At 40.6% G+C, this 26,508-nt stretch overlaps 3 protein-coding genes across 5 annotated transcripts; 2 read left to right on the top strand and 1 right to left on the bottom strand.

Annotated features, from left to right (window-relative positions):
• Positions 1-512: 512 nt before the first annotated feature.
• Positions 513-2,671, bottom strand: kraken (serine hydrolase like 2 kraken). The gene is made up of 3 exons (XM_017156071.3): positions 2,471-2,671; positions 2,183-2,266; positions 513-1,534 (listed from the first exon to the last, which is right to left on the bottom strand). Exons 1-3 carry the CDS (start codon positions 2,538-2,540, stop codon positions 696-698), a joined length of 993 nt encoding a protein of 330 aa, XP_017011560.2. The 5' UTR covers positions 2,541-2,671; the 3' UTR covers positions 513-695.
• A 433-nt stretch (positions 2,672-3,104) lies between these two features.
• LOC108067111 (WW domain-binding protein 4) lies at positions 3,105-4,598 on the top strand. The gene is made up of 4 exons (XM_070215586.1): positions 3,105-3,193; positions 3,257-3,329; positions 3,383-4,110; positions 4,171-4,598. Coding segments are annotated over exons 1-4 (1,020 nt in total). The 5' UTR covers positions 3,105-3,191; the 3' UTR covers positions 4,388-4,598.
• Positions 4,599-5,019: 421 nt separating this feature from the next.
• drongo (Arf GTPase activating protein drongo) lies at positions 5,020-26,383 on the top strand. Of its 3 annotated transcripts, none has more exons than XM_017156026.3 (6): positions 5,020-6,285; positions 21,950-22,818; positions 23,380-23,835; positions 23,995-24,189; positions 24,246-24,589; positions 25,293-26,383. In XM_017156026.3, the coding sequence occupies exons 1-6, from the start codon at positions 6,116-6,118 to the stop codon at positions 25,329-25,331; spliced, it is 2,073 nt and encodes a 690-aa protein (XP_017011515.2). In that variant the 5' UTR covers positions 5,020-6,115; the 3' UTR covers positions 25,332-26,383. The 3 variants fall into 3 exon arrangements, with proteins under 3 accessions (XP_017011515.2, XP_017011516.2, XP_070070951.1); XM_070214850.1 differs by lacking the exon at positions 5,020-6,285 and adding an exon at positions 15,527-15,542; XM_017156027.3 differs by lacking the exon at positions 23,380-23,835.
• The last annotated feature ends 125 nt before the right edge of the window (positions 26,384-26,508 follow it).

Here is a 26,508-nt window from a genome sequence, read left to right as displayed (position 1 = left end):
AGACGAAACCTTTTCCGGTTTCTAATACCTTCCGGGTATAATTTCATTTAAAAACCCCTTTTTGACTAGATAAAAAAGTCGCGACGATCCAAATTTCTGATATGAAAATTGGCAACGGATACTGATTATATGCTGATATCTTTCACGCCCTTTAAGGTCTTTAAAAAATATCTATCCTCTAATGCCAAGGTCCATAAACTGTCTGAATCTCAACAGAAGATAAGGTGCAAATCAAAAAGAAATATCAGATAGCTACACAGTTACAGCGACACTATCTACGGCTATAAAAGAGGCTTGTACAACTTTCTCAAAATGAATTCTAATGATGACTGGCCAAACACTTGAATAAAAGTGTTTGCTTTGGCGGTGCGAATTTAATTTTCATAATGACTTGCCCAAAACAGAATAGTGGTCATAAAAAAAGATTCATTTTGATGGCATGGTGCCAGACAGCTTTCTCGCCGGCCAAAGTCCAAGTGGCCAAAGGTGGAAGCTATGACGAAAAGCCAGCATTTTGTTTGGTCATAAATTTGTGTTTATTGTGTTACCATAACATTTAGATCCACGCAAATCGGGCACATACCTTTGTTCACTGACACATCACATATGGGATGAAATATACTAACTATATACATACGGTATTCTCTATCTAGCCATCTACTTAAGTAATTTCCTAATCAATCCTCGAAAGAATCTCACGCTTCCTTCAGAAACTGTTTGATGTGGGGCGCCACTCGTTCCGGGGTGACCAAGTGAAGATGATGAGTGCCGGGCACCTCGACGTACACAACTTTCTCGGCATTTTCCCGCAGCGCAGCAATCACATCCGCATAGACCTGTGGCGTCTCGAACTTCATGCCGGGAGTTCCCCGAATGTTGAGCACCTGGCAGCGAATCTGACGGGCATAGGCCAACGTCTGCTCGGCGGTAAACATGCCCAGCAGGCTGACCTTCAGCCGCAGATCCCTCGCAAACAGATAGCCATCCTTGCTGGGATTGTGCCGCATGCCGCGGTTCATCAGCACGCGCACGGAGGGCTCGTCCACGGAGCCATCGTAGGCGTCCAGCACCAGTTTGATCATCTCGTCGTACGAATAGCACGGCTGCTTGCTCTCCGGCAGCGATTCGTAGTCCAGGAACTTGTCGAGTGCCTTGCCTGTCCCCAAAGCCATTCGCTCAGTGCCGCGCACCGTGGGACCCGCAATGTCGATGTTGATCAGCTTGTTCACCTCTGTGGGAAAGCTGGCCGCATACATGAAGGTAAGAGCTCCTCCCAGCGAATGACCCAGCAGGCTGACGTTCTTCCAATTGTACTTGCGCACTATGCGACGGATGAGGCAAATGCCATCCCAGAAGATGAAGTACTGCATGCCCTGCGGGTAGTGCGAGGACTTGCCGTGGCCTGGAAGATCGATGGCCAGGATGGATGTGTCCGCCGGCAGCAGCGGGCACAGCCTGTCGAAGCTGCCGCAGTTGTCCTGCCATCCGTGCAGCGCGATGATGGGCTGCTGCTCCTTGGAACCCCACCATTTGCCTGAAAAAAGGGGAAAATCGATTAGAACACTGGGAGGAAAATTACCAAAACTCAAATTTTGTCAATATAAAATTTTTCATAAATCAAAAAAAAATTATTAACGAACTTTCATAAGTTTAACATTCAAGAAAAAATGGTTTTGAGCTTTAACTAACTTTAATTTAACTAAAATAAAACCTTTTATCTTTTTTAAATATTATTATCCAACATATGGAACGAATTCTTTTAAATAGGGTGACTTTTTCTTATAGTGTTACTCAAAGTTAAGTAATGATAAAGTTCTTTTACAATAAAAATTGAATTCCACTGAAACTATCAAGGGATTTTAGTATAGTATCATTAACAATGATAAGGTACTTAAAAAAAAATTATAAATATTTTTTAACTTACATTTCCTATGAGTTTTGGAACTCTATTGCAACTATTGTTAAATAATTATCCCTTATTTAACAATAGTTGCAATAGAGTTCCAAAACATCTAGTAAAAAATTAGGAAATATTGTTGAATTTTTTTCTAGTTTTGGAATTCTACTACAACTATTTAAATAGTTTTTCTTTCTGTGTGACTGCGTCACAACAAAAATCACGTCAGTTTCTCATGAATGGGCCGATGCTGGTGATAAGGAAGCAGGCGTCCGGATGACTCACCCTCAACGGTGCCCCATGGAACCTCGATGGAGAACTCCTCCCAGCTGTCCTCGCCCAGCAGCAGTTGCTCCTCCTCCTGGCCATCTGGAAAAAGAGGAAACCATCGGTTAATGAAGCTTTCATTAATTAAAACCCAGCTGTGACGAAACCAAGTCTGGTGAAATCGCATGCAAGCCAGGTGAGACGCAACCAGACCACCGGAGACTTCGGACTCAGGTGCGAAATGTGTGCGAATCGGTGACCTGACCATGACCTTCTCCTCCTCCTCCTCCGGTTTGCTTTACTCACTCGTTTCTGGGGAAAGTGTCGCCGCCGAAGATTGCGATGGTGTTGTTGTGGCTACGCGTGTCTGGCCCATGTTTGTCTGGTGGTGCGGAAATGGGGTTTACGGATTACGGAGCAACTTGCTTTGGGGGAATCGTGCGAGCGACTAAACTTAAAACATAAACCAAATCCCTCCCCAAGTTTCCCCCGATCCAGGTGACTAAAGTCGATTACCGATAGGTCTAAGCTCAACAGAGCTGACAGGGTGGCGGGAAAAAGCTAGATAACAAACTATAGTTATGAGATACATAAAAATAAATGGTAAAATTATTTAAAACGAAACATCAATTTGATATGATAACTTTAATAAAATTAATACATTTTTCCAAAGAAAGGTTTTGATTACAATAAAGTTTTTGATTAAAAATCAAATACAATACTCTGATTAAAGTTTTTGATAAACATTTAAATAAAATGATCAGAAAAGAACCTATGAAATTTAATAAAAAAATATAGAACGTAAGATATGAAGCCACATGGTTAAAATTACTTAAGAAATATTCAGTGTGTTCTTCAAATTTTAAAAATATTTAAATTTAGCTAGAAAAAAGCAGCTTTGCCATTTCAGCTACGAGCACTGTTCATGCTTTAACAAGGTGGCAACTCTACACATTGTTTATATTTACAATTGCATGCAATTTTATATTCTTTCTCCTAAATTACCGAATTTAGCTAGCAAATCAACATGTAAGTTTAAATAACATTATACACACTTCCAGCTAAAACATTTATAATTAAAAATCCCCCTAGGACGGAGTTCTGGAAATCCAACGAGCGCAAATTCTGCGACTTTTGTAAATGCTGGCTGAGCGACAACAAGGCGGTGAGTTGATGAATCCATGAATTTAAGTACTTTAACGACCCCCAATCCCCTAGAGCGTCGCCTTCCACGAGAGCGGCAAGCGGCACAAGCTGAATGTGGCCAAGAGGATCACGGACATCAGTCGCAGCAGCGAGAAGGCGGAGCGGGAGCGCCAGAAAATGGACGCGGATATCCGGAAAATGGAGGAGGCTGCCATGAAGTCGTATGCCCAGGATGTCCATTCGCGTGGCGACATGACGGCCAGGTCGATCAACACGGTGATGAGGGCCACGGCCTCCTCATCCGCCTCCTCTTCTTCAGGAGGAGTAGCCCCTGGAAGATCCCGCCAAATAGATCCCATGCGCTTGGAGGGACTCTCCGATGAGGAGGAGGACCAAAGGCGCGTGGCTCCCGGCAAGGTGGCCTCGGAGGCGGCCGCTCCGGAGGCTTCCCTCTGGGTGGAGGGCAAGTCGGACGAGGGACACACCTACTACTGGAACGTCAAGACCAACGAGTCCGTTTGGAAGCCCCCCAAGGAGGGCTATCTGTCCTACGAGGAGTACGAGCGCATCAATCAACTGGCCATCGATCAGCAGGAGATCTCCCAGGCCCAGGAATCCCTCAAATTCCGGGCTAACGCGGATGAGGAGGTTGCGCGGGTGAATCGCGAGAAGATGAAGGTCTTTCGCAAACCCGACAATCTGAAAGAGAAGAAGCAAAAGGAGGAGCGAAGGCAGACGTTCAAAACGGAGGAGGAGGCGGCCACCAAGGAGATTGGACAGTGGCAGACAGTGGTGGTCAAGTAGGGCTAGGATATACCAGACTTAAGTGGGTTATATCTTAATAATATTTTTCTTTATAGAGCACCTGACGAACCTATTGACTGGCAGCTGCCCCAAACGGATTATTATAGTGCCGCTCCCGTGATTTCGGCTCCCAGTGAACCCGAACCGCCGGCCAAGCGGTTCAAGGAGAAGACCATAGGCGGTCTGGATGCGGAGACGGCCGCCAGTGCACCTGCCACGTTCAAAAGGAAGTTCATCAAGAAGGGAAATAGCCGCCAACGCGTCGATGATTAGGTACTTCATTGTACCTAAATGATATCTACTAGATTATAAAGTTAGGTATAAAAAAGTAATAACGCTTATGCATGTAATAGTGTATCTGTAGCTCAATTTACAAGATACATTTTGTTATGAATTTAAGAACAATTATTATATCCCCATGGACTTATCCATTAATTTTAAATATTATCGTCACTTGAAAGTTGTAATTTTAGATTTTAAATTTTAGATAACTATAAATTCAGATGTGTTTATATTCAAATTACAACGTCTGTCCTTTTTTGAAATTTAATAATTTAAATATAAAATAATTTTTACAAGTTCATCCTATCCACTAATTTGAAAAATCGTCACTTGAAAGTTGTAAAAATAAAAATGGATTACCATAAAGCTTTTATTTCTGATTTCTTTTAATGCACATTTTAAATAACTATATTTTTCGATGTGATTACATTCAAATTAAAAATTGTTTCTTTTTTTTAAATTTAATATTTTAAATATAAAATATTTTTAAAAAAATTATCTTATCGATTATTTCGATATAAGAATCGGTTTGTGTCTCTGCTCACAGCGTGCATTTTTAGGTCGTCCAATTTTAGTGCATTTCTAGCAAACAACCTGTGGTTTCTTTCGCCCTCCCACCAACGGTCACTCTGCTGTTGTTGTTGTAGGCGAGCGGTTGAAATTTGCGTCGGAATTCCGTTGAATCGAATCTCGAATCGCGCTATTTTCTTGCGCGTTGTGTTGTGTTTGGTTTCGTTTTTCGTTTCGCTGCTCGCAGTTCGTTCTCCATTCGTTTTTTGTAATTCCGCGCTGCAAGCAAACACGAAGAATAAGAGGAAGAAGGGGAAGCAGCAAAAGTGGCGAGTGCAATCGCAGCGTCGAAATTTCAATTGAAATCTGTGTGTAGCAATTTCAGCGGCATTCGCTGTAAATAAATTGAATTAAAGCAAAAATCTGCAGCCTGACCTGACACAAAAAAGAAGTTCGCCAAATCGAAGAAGTGAGAAAGTAAACAATAACAAAGGGAATCGAAAAAAAGTGGTTTTCGATAGATTACAGCACACGCACACACCTGTGATTTTGAGTGTCCAAGTGTTGTGTGTGTGTGAGTGTGAGGCGAAGGAGAGGAAAGGTCAAGCCGAAAATTGCGTAAAGAAAGGGGGAAGAGAAGAGGCGAAAAGAGAGAGCGGAAAGAGAGTTACGTCAGTTACAAAAAAAACGATAAACAATTTCCGATTTCTCAAATCGATCGAGGATATCTAGGATAAACCGCAAGCGATAACCAATATAGCAAATTCCATTCCGATACACAATATCGATACTGAGATTAACGTCAAATTCGATTAAGCGATAAGCAAAATCCGATACTCGATAACGATTTTTTGTTAAAAATAAGAAAAATCAGGCAAGATTCAGTTCGTGTACGCTTACAACAGCTCCGCGCCCCACGCCGCCTCCTCCTTCCGCTCCGCCGTCGCCCCCTTTGCGCCCTACACGGCCGAGCGGACCACCACCCACCACCACCCACTCCCACACCCCATCCCTGACCCCCAGGATCGCCTGCCCTCGGACACCGAGCAGCTAGCGGGCACGGATCAGGAGCAGGAAGAGGAGGAATCCGAGGAGGAGCGCGCAGGTAGCGGACCCTCCGTCAAGCCGCTCATCGCGACAACAACAATAGTACCGGAAGCGGTACAAAAGCAGCAAGCGACGACCCAAGGAGCAACAGAGACGGCGACAATGGCGGTGGTGCGAAAGAAACAGGATGACAAGTACCTGCTCGCCCTGCGGGAACTGGTGGCCAGCGGTTCGGGGGGCAATCGGCAGTGCTTCGACTGCGGGCAAAAGGGACCGACCTATGTGAACATGACCATCGGATCCTTTGTCTGCACCCGCTGCTCCGGAGTCCTGTAAGTATCCGCCTTTCATTTTGAGCTCTATTACAATCTGTAGTTCTGGGAAATTGACATTTTCCGCATTAGTCGCCTGGTAGGGTGGTCTACATTCTAAAAATTCCATTTCAATAGTAACTAGACACATCATATGAGATTTATTTCGAAGTATTTTATGGAGTTTTTTTGTTCTTGAATAACAGTTTACCTAATATTCTTTCGAGTTTTTAAAAGAATCGTATAGAAATGGTATGATACAAATATGTTATCTATTAAAGTAACATTTTTAAAAATTTTTTAATCGAAATATATAATTTTTTAAATGAATATTTCCCTTGACACTCATTTTGTGTTTTTAATGACATTCAGTGGAATTTATATTTATGCCTATCAATAATTCTGGCTTCCTCATTTGATAATTGCCAAATGGTCTCTACCCCCGGGGAATTTCACTTTATGCCTCTAGATTTCAACCAAATCAAGTGTCTCGTAAAATATATACGATCTAAAAATAGAGTTGGAAATTCAGAAATATCACCATCCTCGATCCCTCTGGACCTTTCTTCTGCTCTGGCCCCTTATCTTCACTGAAACCCAGGCAATTTGAACTCGCTTGACGTTAATTTTCGATCAGTTCGCCGAGTGGAGTGACCGATAATTTCCACTCGATGCGATGCAATGTCCGATCCCGTCTCCCCATTATTATTTTGTGTGAAAGCGAAAGCAATTCCCCCGAACGAACGAACAATTTCGAACAATTTCGCACAATTTGGTTTCCTTTCCTTTTCGAAATGCAAATCGAAGACAAAACTTTCAATTGCGCGACATCGCGCCAAACGACGAAATTGTTTTGTCTTCGCCGGCGGCGCTTTCTATTCGTGTTTTCTGTGTTTTTTCTAGTGACAGTTTGGAGGGTCGTCGCCGCCCACCTGGCGGTTGAGTTGTGGGTGTCCTTGGCGACCCTCATTCCCCGACTTTTTCCAACCCCCTTCTGAAGTAATTTGCCAAATTGGCTTTGATTTGTGCGCACTATAACTAAATTGGGGTCATATATTACCACTCCTCCACTCGCTGCATTTTATTTGATTTACGCATTTCCGGATCAAGCACATTACATGATTACTCTTAAACTTCCGCCTGGCCCAGGTCCAAAAATCCGAACCTAACCCCCAGTCTCCCACGAAACTGTGCCCCAGATTTTCGTGTACTCTCAATTGGACAGCATGCGGGCTCCTCCATTGAGTTATCTCTATCATCGAAACCAGGTTGCAAAGTGGCCAACTGCAATGCATTCTGCTTTCTGTAATCCCCCCACCAGCTCCTCCTTCGATGACTCATTCTTCGGTCCTCCATCCTCAGTACTCAAGCCTCGTCGCCAACTGCCAAGGGAAACAAATGTTGGCATGTAAATGAAAAGCCGCATAAATGCTGGGGACACAAAACGATTGCACTGGGAGAAATGATTAAAATGATTTTAAAACATAATTGGGATCAACGATTAGTCCTTCGAGCCGGATACTGAATAATTTTTTAGAAAACAGCTCATAGTAAGCTTAAATATAATAAGAGTTTCTACTTTTTGATTTGGCTATAGGGTTCTCAAAGAATTATCAAAAAGTTAACCCATGGTCCTTCCAGCCGGATAATCTAAATTAAAATTTTGGTAAAAATTCATACAATTTCTATAAGTTCAAGCTTAGTCTCGAACTATTTTCTCCCTGTGTAGCAGAAGGGGTGTGTGCAAAGGTACTGCAGCATAATAGGGGACTCGACTAAGGAGGAAGGGGCGTGGCAGGGGCGACAGCAGGCGACAACGAACTTCCTGGCTGGCAAAACGAGACTGGAACTTCGACTTGCGACTGCGGTGCAACTGCAACACTGCGACAAGGGTGTGCAGGGAATACCAAATGAAACCGACTCCGTGAAAGAAATGGCTGTGCATGTTTAGCCCGCCTTTGGATATTGGAATCCGCTGCAGACCGGCCGGCCACTTGGAGCGAAGTTTTTTAATGGAAGAAGCGGTTCAGGAATGAGAATGGGAGTGGGTTTTCAGAACCCGTCCAACAGCTTTTGCTCCCGGGCACTCACACACTCGAATGTATTTTTGTTGGTTGTTTGTTGAGCCTCAAATTGCAGACAAATTGTTGCACCTCAATCAAGCAGCAGTCGCCGCCATCTGCTGGTCTTTACTTTTTGGATCTCTTGGATCTTTTTTTCATGCCAAAGCCAAGGCAGAGTTCAAAGCTTGTGCTGCTGGCTCATAAAAGTCAAGAAACTTGTTGATTAGATAAGGCGAAAGCAAACGAGCATTGGGAGCAAAGCACACGCAGCACACAGCAATGGTGAGCCACTTTCTCAGGCTTCGTCATCATTCCCACCGCACACAGAGCACAGCAATGGCCATTTAAATATGAAGTTACCGGCTTAATAAGTAGTGTATTATTCAATTATTAAATAACTGAGCAATGTGAATCAGTGCGAGTTCAAGTGAAAAATGCAAAAAAAAACCCATAAAGTTGATTTCTCTATTCGCTGGAACACAAATGTTTATTAGTTTACTAGCTGTGAAATTATTCTACTTGCCATGGAATTTCTCCTAATCGTATTGATGTTTCAACTAGGTTTCTTTTTAATTTAACAAAATAAACAATAGTCATTTTGTTTGTTTTCCAAAAGGTTGTTTACTATTTGCGGTCATAAAATATGCGTTTCCTGTTTTTAAACCGATTACATATTACATATGTGAATTCCTAATCTCCAAATTGTTTAACTTTCAAAACAAGTCAGTCTACTTCCTTCAAGCTTATAATCTTTACGATGTGCGATATTCTGGATTATTTCATACTAAATGTGACTCATCCTTCTTATATATTTTTGCCGAGATATGACTTCTAAAATCCATTAAAAGTGTTTTTTATTTCTTGACTGCAACAGTTTGACTGTCTTTATGTTTCTTAGCTATTTCTGTGTCCCAGGTTGTATGTTTGCAGTCGGTTCTGGGTTGTTTGTGAGCTTCTATCTGTCGGAGAGTCGATGGCTATAGCTATAGGTACACCGATAAAAACTTTATATGATATATGATGATTAAAGAAAAATCCAAATTTGAAACTCCGGACCTCTTCTTTAATTTACATTTAGTAGTGGATTTGAACCCCGGACACCCTCTTTAATTAAAATTTTGTAGTGGATTTGAACCCCCGGACCTACTCTTAATTTACATTTTGTAGTGGATTTGAACCCCAGATCTCCTCTTTAATTTAAATTTAGTAGAGGATTTGAGCCTCCGGACCTCCTTTTCCTTTAAGTTTCCCTAGCATAATTCCCATTTTCAATATAAAGTTATCATACCTAACTATTTATTAAAATTGATATTTACTTTTTCTCTGTATATTTTCTGTGTACCTTTACAGTCATGTTGTTAGGTACATGCGTCAGCGGGCAAGTGAACTGTGGAGCGGACCCCTCCCGGTTTCCGATCCCCGTTCCAAGTTCCCCGATCCCCACTTCGCTTTGGCATTGCAGTTGCAGTCGAACTGGGCCAACTGCCTTCGAGTGGAGCTCACAAAAAGCTCAGAGCACGTCTTTCTCTCTTTATTTTTGTTTTTTTTTCTGGTTAGTTTGGCCTGTTCTGCGGCTCATATGTAAATTTCCGATTATGAAACAGCATAAACATGTCTGCATTTGACAGCCCCGAAAAAAAGGGGGGCAGCCGAGTGGAGGGGACGGGGCACACTTTCACCATGCGGTGTCAGCTGTGTGGCCCCTTTATTTTTGCCTCTCTATCCGCCGAAAAAAAAACTTATAAAAAAAACTAAAAAAGCCAAGACAACAAACGAACAAACTAAAGGAAAAGCAACCAAAAGGCAAAAGCGTAAGAGCAATTAAATATAAATAACAAGAGGCCAAATGTGTGTGTTTCTGTTCGCTGTACAGCACTCCCATTTATGTATTCTGTCTTTACACTTAAGTATTCAAAATGCAAAATGTTTTCCACACGGAGGAAAAAAAGGTAATTGAACACGGAGAAAATATATGTCATCTATTGTATCTTAAAGTAACATTATTAAACACTACTTGGCATATTAAAAATATATTTTTAGCAAAAAGATTATAATACCATTTTAAGAATGGTATAATTTATAATTATATGTGAGCGAAAAACTATTCAAAATTAGTTTTTAATAATAATATTTCATAAGTTTTTACATTTTTATTCCCAACTATTTTTTTTAGGCTGATCGTACCGTTTTTTCAGGGGTATATTTTATTAGTGGGGTTGAATAATATTTAAGTTGAAAAGAAATGATTTAATTCTTGATCAACGTGATAAGATAATGACGGCATTCAAATTAAAAAGCGTTGAAAACCCAAATTAATGACATTAGATACATTTTGTGGATAAAACTGGATATTTTTCGGATTTTAATTTCACTGTATTCGCTTTGATTTGAGTTCCTCGAATCAAAGCGAGTGGAATTGAATTGAATCCGCTCCTAACTCGTTTAGCATTTGAGGAAATGTTTGTGAATCGCTTATGAGTTTCGAAGGAAGAGGAAGAGAAGACCAGGGTTTAATAGAGATAGGAATATAAAGAGAGATGGAAATAGGGGTGGTGGGGGTGACCCGGCAATTATTGCGCAGTTTTGATTCAAAGGCGAACACAAACACTCTCAGAAGGTGTCGTTGTTGTAATTGCTGTCGGTTCCTTTGTTTCGCCGCTGTTGTTGGTGCTTCCACCACCCCTCTTTACCACCCCTTAACCCCCCTTCGACTACTCCTCTGTTTGTTTTGGCGCTCGCCTTGAAATAGAGATTTCAATTCTATTAATAATGCAGAGGCGCAAACGCCAAGCGATTTGGCTCTCGATTCTGAATTCTCAATTCTCAGATGTGAGTGCAATTCAAATGCGGAAATATGTGGGTGAGGATTTGAATTGGGCAAAGGGGGAGGTGCTCCAGTTTGGCCCACGAGGCGCCATTCCCTCCCTCCAGAAAAATGAAATCAAACAGCTGGAGAGAAGGGGCCAATTAAAAGTGCCTTGCTGCACTCAGAAAAATGATAATTCAATTGTTTAAAAAATATTTTAAAAATGTATATTCAAGTCTTAAGCCAAAATAATGAGAAAAATGTTAAATAAAAATTAATAAATATGCAGAGATTTTTATTTTATAATATTTAAAATTAAATATTCTTAGAATTATTTAGTTTATGGTTGATATTAAATTAAACTATTAATATTTTTAATTTTTTACCTTACTTACATATATATTATTTTTCACAAAATATATTATTTCACATTGTGGGCCAAAAGAAAGAGAGGGCTGATGGGCCCCAGAAAGAGAGAGCACTACAGAATGGGAACGAGCTGAGGCCGCCTGCCCACACGGAGATTTATGGTTTCTGTTTGGGCCGCAGCCCCAGTTTCTCACTGGGAGCCTGCTGGGTTCCTCTATATTGCCCTTTTCGATATATCCTGGGGTGAACTGTGACCATATGGTCGCATATAGAGGGGAAATCTAGGGGAAAAATCCACCCATACCAAAAAGCCAAGGCAGAAATATTGGCAAAAGCATGTAATAATTTTAAAACTAAGCTTTTCTCTAATAATAGAATTTATATATATGTGAATAAGTCATTTTAGTCATAAAATGATAAGATTTGTGGCGACCACTGTATATCTATGGAGTCACAGAATCACAGAATCTGGCGGCGGAGATGCCATAATCCTGCTGCCCACGCGGCTTTGTCCGAGAAATCTCTTTCCGGCCGAATGAATGGCTCAATGGCAAATCCGGAGGTCCTTTTTGCATTTTTTATTTTTATTTTTCATTCGCCATCCCATGGCCACCAACTGAAAAAAAGAGCTCAAGGCTCTTCGGGCAATTTGCAGCTCTGGCTCAGACGATGACATTATTAAAATATTCATAGGGCCCAAGTGGAGAGTCCTCATTCCGAATGTCCCCTTACACTTCCCCCTCCACTTTTTCCTCTCCTCTCCTGCAGCCAAGTTTAATTTATATTGTGCGACAAACGCGACAACTGTCAGCGAATGCCAAAAAGCGACCACTATGCGCCAAAAGTGACACAAAATTGCACTAATAAAAACAAAAATGTCTATTAATTTATGTTATTTCCATATTTGACGTAGCTAAACAAAATAATATTGCTGATACTGATGACTTCATGGAGCTATCACAGATTATAGGCAATATATAATAGCAGTCGTTGCACTACTCTATATAATTTAATGAACAAATTTCATTTCAATTCTAAAACTATAGTACTAAAAAAAAGAATTTAACAACAAATAAATTTATTTATAATTTTGAAGGATTTTTAAAATGTATATGGGAATGAATAGTTTTAAATAACATTATTTTCTTTTTTTTTGTTTACAAAAATTTTTAATTAACTCAGATCGATATTTTTCCGAGACAGCTTTTGATTTTTAAAAGGTCTCATAATAAATTTCTTAGTTCTTTAAAATTAAACACTATATTTTTCGCACTGCTTCACAGAAGTGCCTGAGTTGCATGGATAAAAGCAGCAGGCTCGACTCGTTTTGTGGCGCCCACATAGCACATTGGATCTCTGGGGGATCGGGGGCCTATATAAGGAGGAGGGAGAGGAGGGAGGAACTAGAACGGGAATCGGTTTCGGAATGCGTGGGATTCTCTTTCCATTTGGCCTGGCCTAATTGAGTAACGCCACCGAGGGAGCGGGGCAAAAAACAAAAAGCAAAAAAAAGAAAAACTGCAACGTCTGTCGGAAATGTTTGCAGTGGTTCTGTTGCTTTTTCAGCTTAGCATAACTTTGTAATTAAAACACTTCACAGCTGCTGGACAACAACATTCTGCTTTCAGAGTGGGTCAGCGTTTTTCGCGCAAAAAAATTCTACTCGCTTTTCATGTTTTTCCTTGCCTGGGAACTGGGAACTCGCGGCGTTATGAATAAGCCAGCTTTTTTGCAGTCTGAGCTCTTTAAGTCGGCGAAACGATGTTCTCGAGTTGAGTGAAAAAGTGACGGATCGCTGATCTGCGGCTTTATCGCGGGGCTAAGCTATAATATCTAGTACTGCTGTGCTTCCTCTAGCCACAACGACCTTGAATTGTAATTTCCCCTACAGAGAAAGAAAGACTCATGTGTGATGATTAATTTTTTTTATTGAACATATTTGTATTAAGGTTTTATATTTAACATTTAGGTACACAGAAAAAAATTGACAAAACATTAAATTGATATGTGCTGGTTAAATTGAAATTTTTTAAAGATCAAGTTATTCATATCATTTGGATATGAATTAAGATTATGTTTGTCTTTTTTTTACATTATTTGTTCAAAAAGCACAAAATTTGGTATTTTTTATGATATGATAAAATAGTAAGTTGATATGTTTGAATCATAAATTCGATATAAATAGGCATTTTATTGATATGATATAATGTAGAATTGAACCCATTTCATATCAATTTTTTTTGTGTAAAATTGTTTAATCTTATGTTTATTTAATATTAAAAGTAATTTTTTGGGGGCACTTAGGACCAAATCCGATCAGCTCTTACGGTTAATGTTCTGATCGTAACCCATGATATTTTTAGATTTTCATGAAGTGGTAAATCTAGAATTCACTGGATTTGAGAACAGCAAACGACAATTGACATCGAGGTGATTTTATTTCTCGGTGTAGAGCTCTTGACCGTGGGATCGTCGTAGAGGTAGAGCGGGATGTAGCTATAAGAACGTGTCTAGTCTGGACTTTTGCCTTCCGTTCGACTTTGACTTGGAGCCTTGGCTTACTTAGAGTGTTTGTCTAGTCGAGGTCAGTTTCGCAGTTTGTCGGGAAGAAGGGTGGCGAAACGAAATCAAAGTTAGCGGCAATTTTCATTTATTTGCCAAACAGACACTCACACCTTAAACTTAGAGAGCCAGCCCACTTGTGAAATACAGTGGGCGCTGTTTAATAGAACTGTAAAAGTCGATTTTCAATTGATTCAGAATTCAGTTATCCAATAAGTAATTGAAGAGAAACTATTAGTCATTAATTGTAATGGTAAAATAGGGCTGTTTGTATAGAGCAGTATGATATTATATCATGAATTTAAAATACAAGTATGTTTCATAATGATTCAGATTATTTTTCATTTAACATCATACCAAATCACAAAGAAATAATAAATGCCCCTTAATCATGCATTGAATATTGGGAAAATGACTAAAAAATGGTTTTACATTGTGGTTTTTTTGGTTTTTACAAGCAAAGTATCATTCAATTATTCACTTGACGCGATAAACAAAGCCCAGATGCTGCGTTCTAACAAGTCAGTGTCCACTGTGTTTGAAAATGCGCGATTCAATGCCCAGGCTTTGTGTCTCGATCCCGTCGCCTTCGCTTTTTCGCCTTGTGTGTCACTTGGCTGCGGTTTTGAAATTGAAACCAGGCGGCATTTTTATTTTTAGCTCTGGATGAGCCTCCACTTTGCTGGCTCAGCTCAGCTCAGCGTAATCGTGATCCCGAAACAAAGATTGACTTTCAGTGTATTTTTCCAGGGACGCCACCCACAAAGCGTCTTTAATTTTTTACTCCGCTGATTCATCGATGGCACTTCTTTATCTTGAGGTCAATATCAATGCCAATCAGTCTCAACTCGGCTACGTGCGTGCTTTATGGCGCTTTGTGATGATTTTCCTTAAGAGTTGACAAAAAGAACTGTGAAATCAAGAGTGAACAAAGAGGCAACTCAGCAGTTCAGAAGACAAAGCCAAGTTAAGCTTAATGTGTGATTTAATTAGGAAATTGTAAATATCGATCATGAGTAAAAAACGTATAAAAAATAATAGGTTTTATGTTTTGTAAAAATATCGACAGTTAGCTATTTCACCATATTTAATGTCTTGTTTCCTTCAAAACATTGATATTATCGAATATATCGAAACTATCGGTAATTTTCAAGCTCTACTACACATCACTGTGGTTTAATTTTAAAGGTATTAGAGGGAGGTCCCTAATGTTAAATTGGGGCGTTATCAATATCTTCCCATTCGGTTTTCAATTCCTGGTACGGTAGGCCCCTTGACTCCCACTTATCGCAATTTGCATGAATTCCGCTCTGTCTGAAACGCATTTACGCCGGACTTCTCCAACTGGCGATCATGTTGGTGGCGACAGTCGAGTTCCGAGCTCATCACAAGTCACTCAACAGTCCGCAGTCGCATTCCCAATCCCTCTGCCAGAGGTCTCTGATTAAAACCGTCTCCAAATAGGAAATTCATACGCAGTAAGTTGGCCTAGGACCAAATTAAAGCAATGTTTTGAATTTTAAATAAAAAAAAACTTTAAATGTGGTGTGAAAAATTTTAATAAATTAAGATTTATGATGCTGGTTTTTAAAATAATTTATTTCAATGATTACAATGATTTAATAGTTTTAAATAAATTGTTTTCGCAATGCCCGCCGCCAAATGGCATTAAAGTGATTTAAAAAACTGAAGACCAACAAATTGATAAGAACCAAAATGATAAATTGTCTTGTTTTCAATTTCTGAATCGAGCGCTCGGAATAATTGATTTCCCCATGTATCGATGATGGTAATAGTGATATTGATTTTATTGGTCTGTTAATGGCCTGCCATTTTGGGCTATTTCGTAAAGGGGCATTCAAGCCATTAGGGATCCGCCCGAACTCGTTAAAAACTGGACCACATTGTTGTGAACCGAAGCTCTAGAAAGTGCTTTTAGAGCTAAGCTCTAAAAATTAAATTAGCTCGTTTTGGAGTGGTCATAACTAACTGTAATAACTGCTCCAGTGGCCCCGGCGTCATTCTCTTTTATCTCTTACCGAGATCTTTCCCCTCTTTCGGTTGCCTTAGCAACGAGTCATGTCTTGGGGCAAGGTCTCCCCGTCTCTGGGGTTCTTTGGAAATTGACTAATTGCTTTTCTTAGCCCCAGAATGTATGAGCTCCTCTTGCACCGAAAAAAAAAGTGATTTAAAATTTGATGGTCCGAGGTTCGGACCTAGTGACACCTTAATTATTTTTTTAGGAAGTCTTTAATATTATATTTTGGTTTAAATTTTTTGAAATATGTAAAGATATAACAACAGATCGATATAAATTTAATGTCCGGAGGTTCGAATCCTAGTGCTATCCATAAATTTTTTTTTAAATATTATCAAAATGATCAAATTTATTATTGAAATGTAACCCCCATTTCTTTCTGTGTACACTGGCACATATATGCTGAAATTGGCACCGCTCTTGAACCCCCGACTGTCTGGGATCCGTGACTCATGGGGAATGAAAAAGAAATGGTATTTATACTCAAGAAATTGCGTAGATGCTTTTGTTTTTCTTTCCTTTTCGTTTCAGTCTCTGTTTTTTGTTTCGCATTTATATTTGCATACCCTCGACGAGGGGAAGTGGATGGTAATCCTAAACTGGCTGTGCAGCAACGATAATGATAATGATGATAGCTGTGTTGTTTGCTTTGGGGAATTCATTTGAGCCAAAACGGGGAATAAAATAATAGATTTAATGGGAAGATGGGTAACCAAATTCTTATTTATTTTGAAAATCTAAACCTCATTGAATTGGGAAATTAAAGTCTAAAATTCAAATGCCTTAAAGTATAGCCGAATATATATTAAATACATATTGCCCCGGACTAAACAGTGTTAAGCTTTTGCTTAAACCAAAAAACAATTATTCTAGTTGTCGTAGAATGTGTCAGACGAGACGTCAATAAAAATAATCAGTGATTGTTTGTTAGTTTAATATTCACGTTATTGATAATCACATAGAAATGGCGTAGTCTTATCGGTGGACGAGGGTATCCCCCACTTCTAAACAAGTTCAGCCAAAATCCGAAAGTTCATATGTGAGTTGCTGTCCATATTTAAGTTGTTATTTATTGTCATAATTATGGGTTGGCCTGCCGTGCTTTGCAGTTGTTTACTTTGCCGTATATTTTTGCCGATTTTGCTTATTTTTTTTTGCACAATGGTTCCCGAGAGCTCTAAACTAATGCTAAACGTTATGTGGTAGGTCCGATTGCGATTCCACTTCCAATTCCGATTTTGAATCGGATTTGCTTTGTATTTTCGTCTCTGTACTCATTGTATCTGCTTCTATGCACAATGGTATTGGGTATTTTTCTGCCGCAACGAGTTTTACTTTTGTTTTTATTTGAGAGTGGAAGCTTGGAGCTCAGCTGAGTTCATTTTTTTCACGCTGAGTGCGCAAAATGCGCAAAAAACAAGTTTTGCACTTTAGTAGCGAAAATGAAAAATGAAAAACGCCACAGTGTGAGTGATTGTAAGCTAAGCTTTTTGTTTATCTGCCATACAGACAGTCTCTGTCTCTGCGTTGTCTCTGTGTATTTGTTTTAATTTTCGTTGTATCCACTTGTGCCAAGCACGAAGCGAAACCGAAACCGAAACAGCCGAGATGCGAGATTTGCGATCCGAGATCTCAGATCGCGGGACCCATCCACATCCACATCTCATCCGGCGGAGATGTGTAGGGTGTCGTTAAGAAGGGGGTCAGACTGCTGAGCTCAGCACAAGTAAACCTGTGCTAACCTTCCTCAAAATAGTTCATAAAGTCTCTAGCAATTCACAGCTTATTAGCTTAAATGCATCCTTGAAATTGCCGCCTTTTAAGTTCCCATTACAGTCGAAGCAAGTAAGTTATTTGCTTTTCTGGCTTTTTGTAAAGACAACACAAATGTTTAAGCATGCAAGTTAACTTATTGGTTGTCATTTCAAGCAACTAAAAACCTGACCTCTGTCTTTAAAGAACGATTTTATTAATTTTACTTGGGTAACTTTAGAAGTATGATATATTTTTGGCAGGGGACTCGCATTTACTAGCTACCGAGTGATATATCAATTTATAAAAGAAAAAACATTTGTAATATTTATAAGCAATATATTCAGTTGTTTAAATATAATCAAAGTTTATAAGATTTAAGTTTTTGTTTGGAAAGTGATAGAGCCCTAAATCTCTATCTCAAAGGTGAATAAAACCTGATGAAACCTTCTCAGTTATCCCCATTCCCCCCTGCCCTTTGCCCTTTGAACTGCCATGACCTGTGAGGTGTGACACAGTTTTCCGATTCCAGTTGTGAGATTCAGCGCTGCTTTGTTGACTCCCAATTAGCATGGCACTCTGCCATTCTCGTTCTTTCAGCATGCAGATGTGGCTGGAGCAGAGGAGAATTCCTCTGGTGACGACGATGAGTGTGTGTACCGATGGGGGGTACTCGAACGTTGGGTTCTGTTCGGTTCGTATAACAATTAGCATTGCAATGCTAATATTGAACACAACGCAAAGGGGCATTGAGTTTACACTGAGAAATTGACAACTGAGACCTAGATAAACCATTTCGTGCATCCTGTTTAAACAGTTTGCTGTCGCCAAAAGCAGAACTCGAATTTCAAGATTAATAATATAAAAGAGGAGTATTTTTTTGAGGGGTTGAAAGTGTAGCAAACACAGTTAGACTTAAAAATCTGAAAACAAAAACCGAAATTCGAGAATAATTTGAAGATACGTCCTATGAATGATTTTACTTTTAGGTTTAGAACTTCCTGTGTAGTAACCTAATGAATTTAGACATTTATTTCTCCAGGGAGCTCGGTTCTACCTCATCAGTAGTCAAATCTGTTTGGCAGCTGAACGAAAACATGTCGATTGGCACTAATATATTTTTCCAGCTGGCACATTCTAAGTGATTTATTTCCCAGAACCCCGCATATTGAAGAGGGCGGGATGGCGATAGCACCTTCTGCTTCCCACTTCTCTCGCTTATTGGGTTTTTTTCGCATTAACAAAAGCCTCAGCTGCATGGAAATTTGCAGTCATTACGGCTGTGATTGTCAATTACCCCCAACCCTCCCCATTTTTTGTTGCCCTCTTCAAATGCACGCCATAAACGGTGGGCGTGGCAGTGTGAGTGCCTCTAATGCCGCCACTGTTTCTGTGTCTATGTGTGTGTGGAGGCAACTTTCACTTTCTCCGCCGTGGCTGGATTTCAAAAATAGCCACTGCCACATGCCGCATGATTCTGCCTTGGTCTTTGTTTTTGCCACTTGCAGCAGCTGCCACTGCCACTGCAACCACAACCACAACCACCTCCTCCTCCTCCGATCCTCTAACGAACTGCCTGTGCGTGCTCTTGTGGATGTGGCCACTCGGAAAACTGGGCACCACTTGAGTGGTGTTTGCCACACACAAAAAAACATCACGTACTACTTACTGCACTGCTGTTTGCCTTAATCCGGCAAATGCCAAGTTGATATTTTAATAGGATTAAAAGGGGAATAAATTATGCAGCCAAAATCTGTATTTAAAAACTATTTTTGTTCACTGGTTTAGTGTTTCACAGCTTCTGGGTTTTCTCTGTAGCCTTCACTTCTTAGTTTTTGGTTTTTGAAAGGATTAAAATGGCTTTTGATAATCTCAGAATATGCAAGCATTGAGTTCATTTTGTGTGGGTTAAATATTTAAAGATTTTAAGGAGGTTAAAAAGTGATTTCAAGTATAGCGACGTCATTTCAAGTACTTTTTCTACGTTTTCTATAGTTTGTATTACATATTATGGTTTAACTGATTAAAAGCCAAACTTTGGATAGTGACTAATGCTAATTTCAAGTGGTGTTTTGATAAGATAATGCTTAGAAGTGTTTATAATGATCAGTTACAGATTTTACTAGCCACTTGAAACCAGATATTAACAAATTTTCTTGGTAGTTTAGGCTCTTTTTTTCCTGTGTATCGATGGCCTTTCTGATTTAAGATGGTTTACAAGCCATGTAAGGTCAGACAACCTCCTGTTGATTTCCGCTACGGCGCCGCAGCTTCACAGATCATTTAGCCGCCGGCGGAAGTCGTCCTCAGCTGCTCAGCTCTGCTCCGTTGGTCACGGGTCAGATGTTGGAGGAGGAGGAGTCTCTACTCTTATCCAATCCCCTTTCCTCCTACCCACTACACTTTTTTCAATTCTCTTCGATCCACTCCACTGAGAGTTCCACTTAAGTGAGAGTTGATTGTTTTCTGCTGAGACACTCAAAGACTTCCGCTTTTCCTCCTTCGCTATTTTCTCAACCGTGGGTATCCATTTTCAGTCCTCAAATTGATTCACAATTGCATAAGAAGCTGGGGAATGGTGGAGATGTAAGATGACAAAGGACGTCATTCCCTTGACTCAGATGTGGCTATAATGTCATTAGCCAGCAATCAGCAGCTTCTAGATTTTTCGCTGCATGTGCCACATCAGCTTGCCGGTTTTGATACCCTATGTGAGTAGGGGGTATAATGATGGAATACTTAACAAAAATTTTTAAGTAGAGAGAAACGCGAATTCTTTAGGATAAATACTCTTGCGCTAAAGAATTCGCCTTTATTTTTATATATTTATTGTTAAATCCTAAATAAAAACGACAATTCTTCAGTAAAAGAGGATTGATAAAAGAATTTATTGTTAAATCCTAAAGAATTCGCGCTCCTATCAACTAATAGTTGTTCTAAAGAATTCGCGTTTTCATAATAACCTAAGAAACTCATCATTTAATTTCTTTAGACTTTCAAATGTTCGTTAGTCACTCAAGAGTGCTGGGTATCTCCTGATCTGTAGGCCGGTACCTCTTGTTCTATCTCTTCTCCATGCGGCAACCAGTTAACCAGCTAGCAACAACCTACAGCCAACTGGAGCCAGCGAAGCGTTCATGTGAAACGTCCAGTAGTTTCCACTTCCCCTCTGCAATGCATATTTGGCCCTCTTCCTCGCCACTTTTGCAACTTTTGGTGCTGTTTTCAGCCTTTTGCTGTTGCTGTTGCCATGTTGTGGCCACGTTGTTGCTATTGTTGTTGTACCCGTGTGTACTCGTTTCGATCGGGAAATTCGTGAAAAACCGAAATTAGCCATGGTGGTGGTAAAATTTGCTGGAAAACTCTCCAAAAAGGCTGAAAGAAGAGCGCCTCTTCAGTTTGTTTATGGGTTTCATTTTTCATGCCGTTCTGGGCACTCCACCAAAGTGCTCCAATTGCTTTCGGCCCCAAGGCCAGCGCAATTAATTTGCGCAATTAACTGAAATTGAACGCCCATTTGACGGGTCATTCTGGTGGTGGCTACTGGGTACAAGTGGGTCAAGCAACCACCACCACCGTCGTCGTCTTCGCCACCTGACGACCACAATTGGGCGACCAAGTGGGCAAATCTTGAGCAATTTCCGAAATAGAAAAGAATTACTTTGTGGAATTAAGGAGGATTAAATTAGGTTGCAATCTATTTTAGCACAATTTGATACAATATTTTAGATTGTAATTCTCTGATTTAATTAAAATCGTATATTTTGTATTTAATAAATATATATACGATTCAGAAAAAATAGATGATAGATTCTTAATAGAAAATAATTTAAATTAATTTTTCAACATAATAAATAGGCGAATTCTTTAGGATTAAACGAGGACTTTCAGATTATTGCTTAGTTACGGATAATACTTGTGTCACTTCTTTATAAATATTAGTATAATTCAGTAAATATATGGAAAATATATATAAAAATTGTAGTAAATGCATTAATCAACGAAGTAATAACGCGAATTCTTTAAGACTAAATCAGGAATATAAGATTATTTCTTATTTTCCCTTACTAATTTATCTCTTTTCTTCCTTTACAGACGCGGTTTGACGCCACCACATCGGGTGAAATCCATATCGATGGCCACATTCACACAGGACGAGATCGACTTCCTGCGCAGCCACGGCAACGAGCTGTGTGCCAAGACCTGGCTGGGATTGTGGGATCCCAAGCGGGCCGCCCACCAGCAGGAGCAGCGTGAGCTGATGATGGACAAGTACGAGCGCAAGAGGTACTACCTGGAGCCGGCCAGTCCGCTCAAGTCGCTGGCCAATGCGGTCAATCTGAAGTCATCCGTTCCGGTAACGAATCACATTCAGAATGGCCAGCACCACAACGGTTATGCCAGCATTCATCTGACTCCGCCGGCTGCACAGAGGACCTCGGCCAATGGATTGCAGAAAATGGCCAACAATTCATCCAGTAACAGCTCCTCGGGAAACTCCTCCTCTTCGATCAGCCGGCCACATCATCATCATCATAACCATAATCATCACAACAACAGTAGCAGCCAAAATAACAATCACGATGCCTTTGGTTTGGGTGGCGGATTGAGCAGCCTCAACAGCGCAGGTTCCACATCCACGGGAGCTCTTTCCGACACCAGCAGTTGTGCCAGCAATGGCTTCGGTGCGGACTCCGATTTTGTGGCCGACTTTGGTTCGGCCAACATCTTCGATGCCACATCAGCAGCGCGCTCGACAGGATCGCCGGCAGTGTCCTCCGTCTCCTCGGTGGGCTCTAGCAATGGCTACGCCAAGGTGCAGCCCCTCCGGGCAGCTCATCTACAGCAGCAGCAACAGCAACTTCAGATGCAACAGCAGCAGCAGCTCCTCAATGGAAATGGTCACCAGGGTGGTGCTGAGAACTTTGCCGACTTCGATCATGCACCCATCTTCAATGCAGTGGGTAAGTTATCATCCGCTAACCTGGCTTTTCCATCATCCAATGAGTCTTTTGGTCCTTCGTTATCTTTGCTATATCGCTCTTTAGTTGAAAAAGCTCCTTTGTAAACCAGAAATAATTATTAAATGTAAATGTGATTTATTTGAGAAAGATTCATGTACAAAAGATTATAGATTTCCGTTTATTATTAGTTGGTTTATCATTGATTACCGAGCTAATATGTCATAAATCATAAATATATCAAGTAGGTTTATTTAAAACACCGATATTTCCGATATATATCGACATTCAAAAAATCGAAAATATCGATCTCGATAAATGTATCATAATTTCCTAGAAAAAATCAAAACTTAGTAGTTTGTAAATAAGAGAGTTGTCCAAAAATACATTCCTTTCTGCTCCTGCACCCGCTGCTTAATTTATCACCAATGCAAAATGGCTTTGGCTTGCTTTTCTGCGCCCTCCCGCTCGCCTTCCACTTCGAGCACCCATCCCCGTACACCAAAAAGCAGTCCGCATCCACGGTATCCACTCTCTAATAACTCACTGTTTGGCTGAATCCAGCTCCACCAACTTTTCACGATTGGATCAGCGACTGGAGCAGGCGGGGCTTCCACGATCCCTTTGACGATTGCGATGAGTCGCCACCGACTCCGAATCCTCCATTTCCTGCTCAAGTTTCCGCTGCGGTATCATCGCCACCACTGCCAACTGTAAAAGAAGAACCAGAAGAGCTGGCGTGGAACTTCTGGCAGGAGGAGATGCTAATAGAGGAAGGGCATCATCAGGATCAGCAGTCCCTTTTCCATGGCACTACGCCTTTCTCACCCTCGAATCCCTTCCTGACCTACTCAAGCAATGAGGAACACCATCTTCCGGCACCATCTCCTCCAGAGAAGCCCTCCTATTCGTATTTGTTGTTCAGCTCCATATCAAACAGTTCCCTAGAGGAAGAAGTTCAGGCGGACGATCAAGAGATGAATATTTTAAATGCCAATTTCCATGATTTCTTTACGTGGAGTAAGTTCTTTGAGTTTGAATTGAGTTTTCTGTTATGGTTTCTGTTGCATTTTTGGCTCGCTCTTTTTATTATTGATGCTGTGTTCCGTTTGTGTTTGGTTTTTACTAAAGAAAAAATATAGTTTTGAGCAATTATTAATTGATCCTCTTGAATTCCAGGTGCTCCCTTGCAGAATGGCCATGCGACAAGTCCGCCGAAAGGCGGAAGTGCTGCCATGGCGCCCAGTGAGGATCGATATGCCGCTCTCAAGGATCTGGACGAGCAGCTGAGGGAACTGAAGGCCAGCGAAACTGCCACGGAGGCGCCCACGCCCACTAATGGCAATGGCCAGGCCACAGATGCCTTTGGTGGCGGTAAGACTGAGTCCTTCTCTTTGTGGCCCTCGCTAATTGGGCTCTTGTCTTTTCAGCCCTCAACAACAATCCAAATCCCTTCAAGGGGCAGCCACAGCAGCAGCAGCAGCTCAGTAGCCACATGGTGAATCCATTCCAGCAGCAACAGCAGCAGCAGCACCTCCATCAGAATCTCTATGGCCAGTTGACGCTCATACCAAATGCCTACGGCAGCAGTCCCCAGCAGCAGATGGGGCACCATCTCCTCCAGCAGCAGCAGCAGCTTCAGCAGCATCAGCAGCAGCAGAGCTTCTTCAACTTCAACAACAACAATGGGTTCACCATCTCACAGGGTCTGCCCAACGGCTGCGGCTTTGGCAGCATGCAGCCCGCTCCGGTGATGGCCAACAATCCCTTTGCAGTGAGTATGATGACCGACTGACTGGATTAATTCGATATATTTCCTACAGTGGCTATAGTTGTCCGTTAAAAGATGAATAAGTAAGGGCTGTATCATAAAAGGTGAAAATATTTAGTATGATGCTTAAGAATTCGCGCTAAAATAGTTTTTTTCTAAATAAACAAGTCTCTTTATAACAGACAAGCACTTGAAATATTTTTATCGTTTTTTAAAACTTAAATAAAATAAAAGGTGAAAAATATTTATTATGATGCTTAAGAATTCGCGTAAAAATTAGTGAGAATTTAGTGAGAAAATAGGCAAGCATATCCATATCAGACAAGCACTTTTATTATTTTTATCGTTCACTTTTTTAAATTTAAATGTCTATCAAAATAAGTTTTTACAAAATATGATAAGCAATGATACGTAAAAAACAAGATAAATATCACTTACCAATTTCCCTAATTAGCAATTGTGAAACGTGATTGCAGCCATAGTGATAAACAATATCCCAGAGCTGCGTAATTCTCTTTAATAAATATTAATCAAGCAAACAAGCAAGCAATCATTTGCACGTTTGTCTGATTCTCACGTTCCCTTGCCACATTAAATCCAGACAGTAGACGGTAGTCGGTGGATTTCCAACCAGGACTGGTTGAGTCCGGATCAATGTTTGCTAAATGCTGACGCCCTTCTTTCCTTTTTATTTTTCAATCCACAGGCCAGCGGCGCCATGAACACCAACAATCCATTCTTATGAGACTCAAGCCGGGAGAATTCGCCACTCGCCACTTGGCAGAGGCGCTGAGCCACCAGCGAACAAAGAGCAGCAGCAGAGGTAGAAGCGCGGCAGAGGAACCGCACCGAAATTAGTCCATTTTACGAACAATAGCGTTAATCTATATATATATATACATAATACAAACGCCGGAGAGCAGTCTCTGTGTACATAGCTCAAATATGTACACCCCGAAGGGCTCCTCCTCGCTCCACGCTGACGCGCTAATCCTGGAGAGAAGGGGGCGTTGATATATTCTTTTACATGGTAACTCTACTCTAACGTTTACGGATTCGGATACGGATACGGATATTTGTATTTGCCGTTTGCCCTAGAACTCTCTACTTGTACTAAGCGCGCGCCCATACGAACACATCATCCACTGAACTAACATAGCTACTAATCCCAATCCTAGTGGAGGATGCAGTTGGCCCAGATTCTCTGTTATTTGTTTTGTCTGTCCTCGTCCCATTTTGTCTTTGTCCCATTTAGCACTTTCGTTGCGGATAAGAACTCTTTGTGTGGCCTTAATAAGATTATAAAACTATATATATTATAACGTACTACTATATATATATACGGATACAGATTACAGATACTACAGATATATACAAATATGCTTTTGTACCTAATGAATTGTGTAATTGCTTCTTGTTTTCATTGCCAATCGTCTGCTTTCCGTGTGCTAAGTTTATATATTAGTACGTGCGATATCGGCCGTGCAGATAAATTGCTCAAGTCGTTTGGTTGCACCCACATCCACACCTAGAACCCAAAACCCACGGCAGACATTTGTACATATACTGTCTGATTGTAAGCCCCGTGTAATGCCTCCATTAACACCAGTCCCTAGTTAGTCCCCCACCCACCCATCCATCGCACCCCGAATCCATGACTCAATTCACTGCTCACATGTCCATGTCCAGATAAGAAGCAAGAATTTTTCCATTTTTAGCCTTAACGTGTCAAACATTATCGAAGCCTTAAAGTTATTTAAACTACGAAAATTTCAATAAAAACAAATAAGAACGCTATCACTGTTGTCTATTGATTTCTGTTGTAGTTTTTCCTGAAAAAAAGGATTAAATTAATTGGCATACTATTAGGAAGAAATAATAAGACTTTGGGATCTAAGATTTCATCTAAAAGGAATTCCAAA

The sequence above is a fragment of the Drosophila takahashii genome, chromosome 2L (assembly GCF_030179915.1).
Source record: "Drosophila takahashii strain IR98-3 E-12201 chromosome 2L, DtakHiC1v2, whole genome shotgun sequence".
In the NCBI taxonomy this organism is placed as follows: domain Eukaryota; kingdom Metazoa; phylum Arthropoda; class Insecta; order Diptera; family Drosophilidae; genus Drosophila; species Drosophila takahashii.
This window is presented reverse-complemented; position numbering and strand designations above follow the sequence as displayed.

Coding starts and splice junctions, on each gene's coding strand:
- kraken (XM_017156071.3), bottom strand. CDS start 2,540: ATGGGCCAGACACGCGTAGCCACAACAACACCATCGCAATCTTCGGCG. Junction 2,267..2,470: donor GACACTTTCCCCAGAAACGA/GTGAGTAAAGCA, acceptor CTCTTTTTCCAG/ATGGCCAGGAGGAGGAGCAA. Junction 1,535..2,182: donor TCCATGGGGCACCGTTGAGG/GTGAGTCATCCG, acceptor CCCTTTTTTCAG/GCAAATGGTGGGGTTCCAAG.
- LOC108067111 (XM_070215586.1), top strand. Junction 3,330..3,382: donor GGCTGAGCGACAACAAGGCG/GTGAGTTGATGA, acceptor CCAATCCCCTAG/AGCGTCGCCTTCCACGAGAG. Junction 4,111..4,170: donor TGGCAGACAGTGGTGGTCAA/GTAGGGCTAGGA, acceptor TTTTCTTTATAG/AGCACCTGACGAACCTATTG.
- drongo (XM_017156026.3), top strand. CDS start 6,116: ATGGCGGTGGTGCGAAAGAAACAGGATGACAAGTACCTGCTCGCCCTG. Junction 22,819..23,379: donor ACCCATCTTCAATGCAGTGG/GTAAGTTATCAT, acceptor GGCTGAATCCAG/CTCCACCAACTTTTCACGAT. Junction 24,190..24,245: donor CACAGATGCCTTTGGTGGCG/GTAAGACTGAGT, acceptor TTGTCTTTTCAG/CCCTCAACAACAATCCAAAT.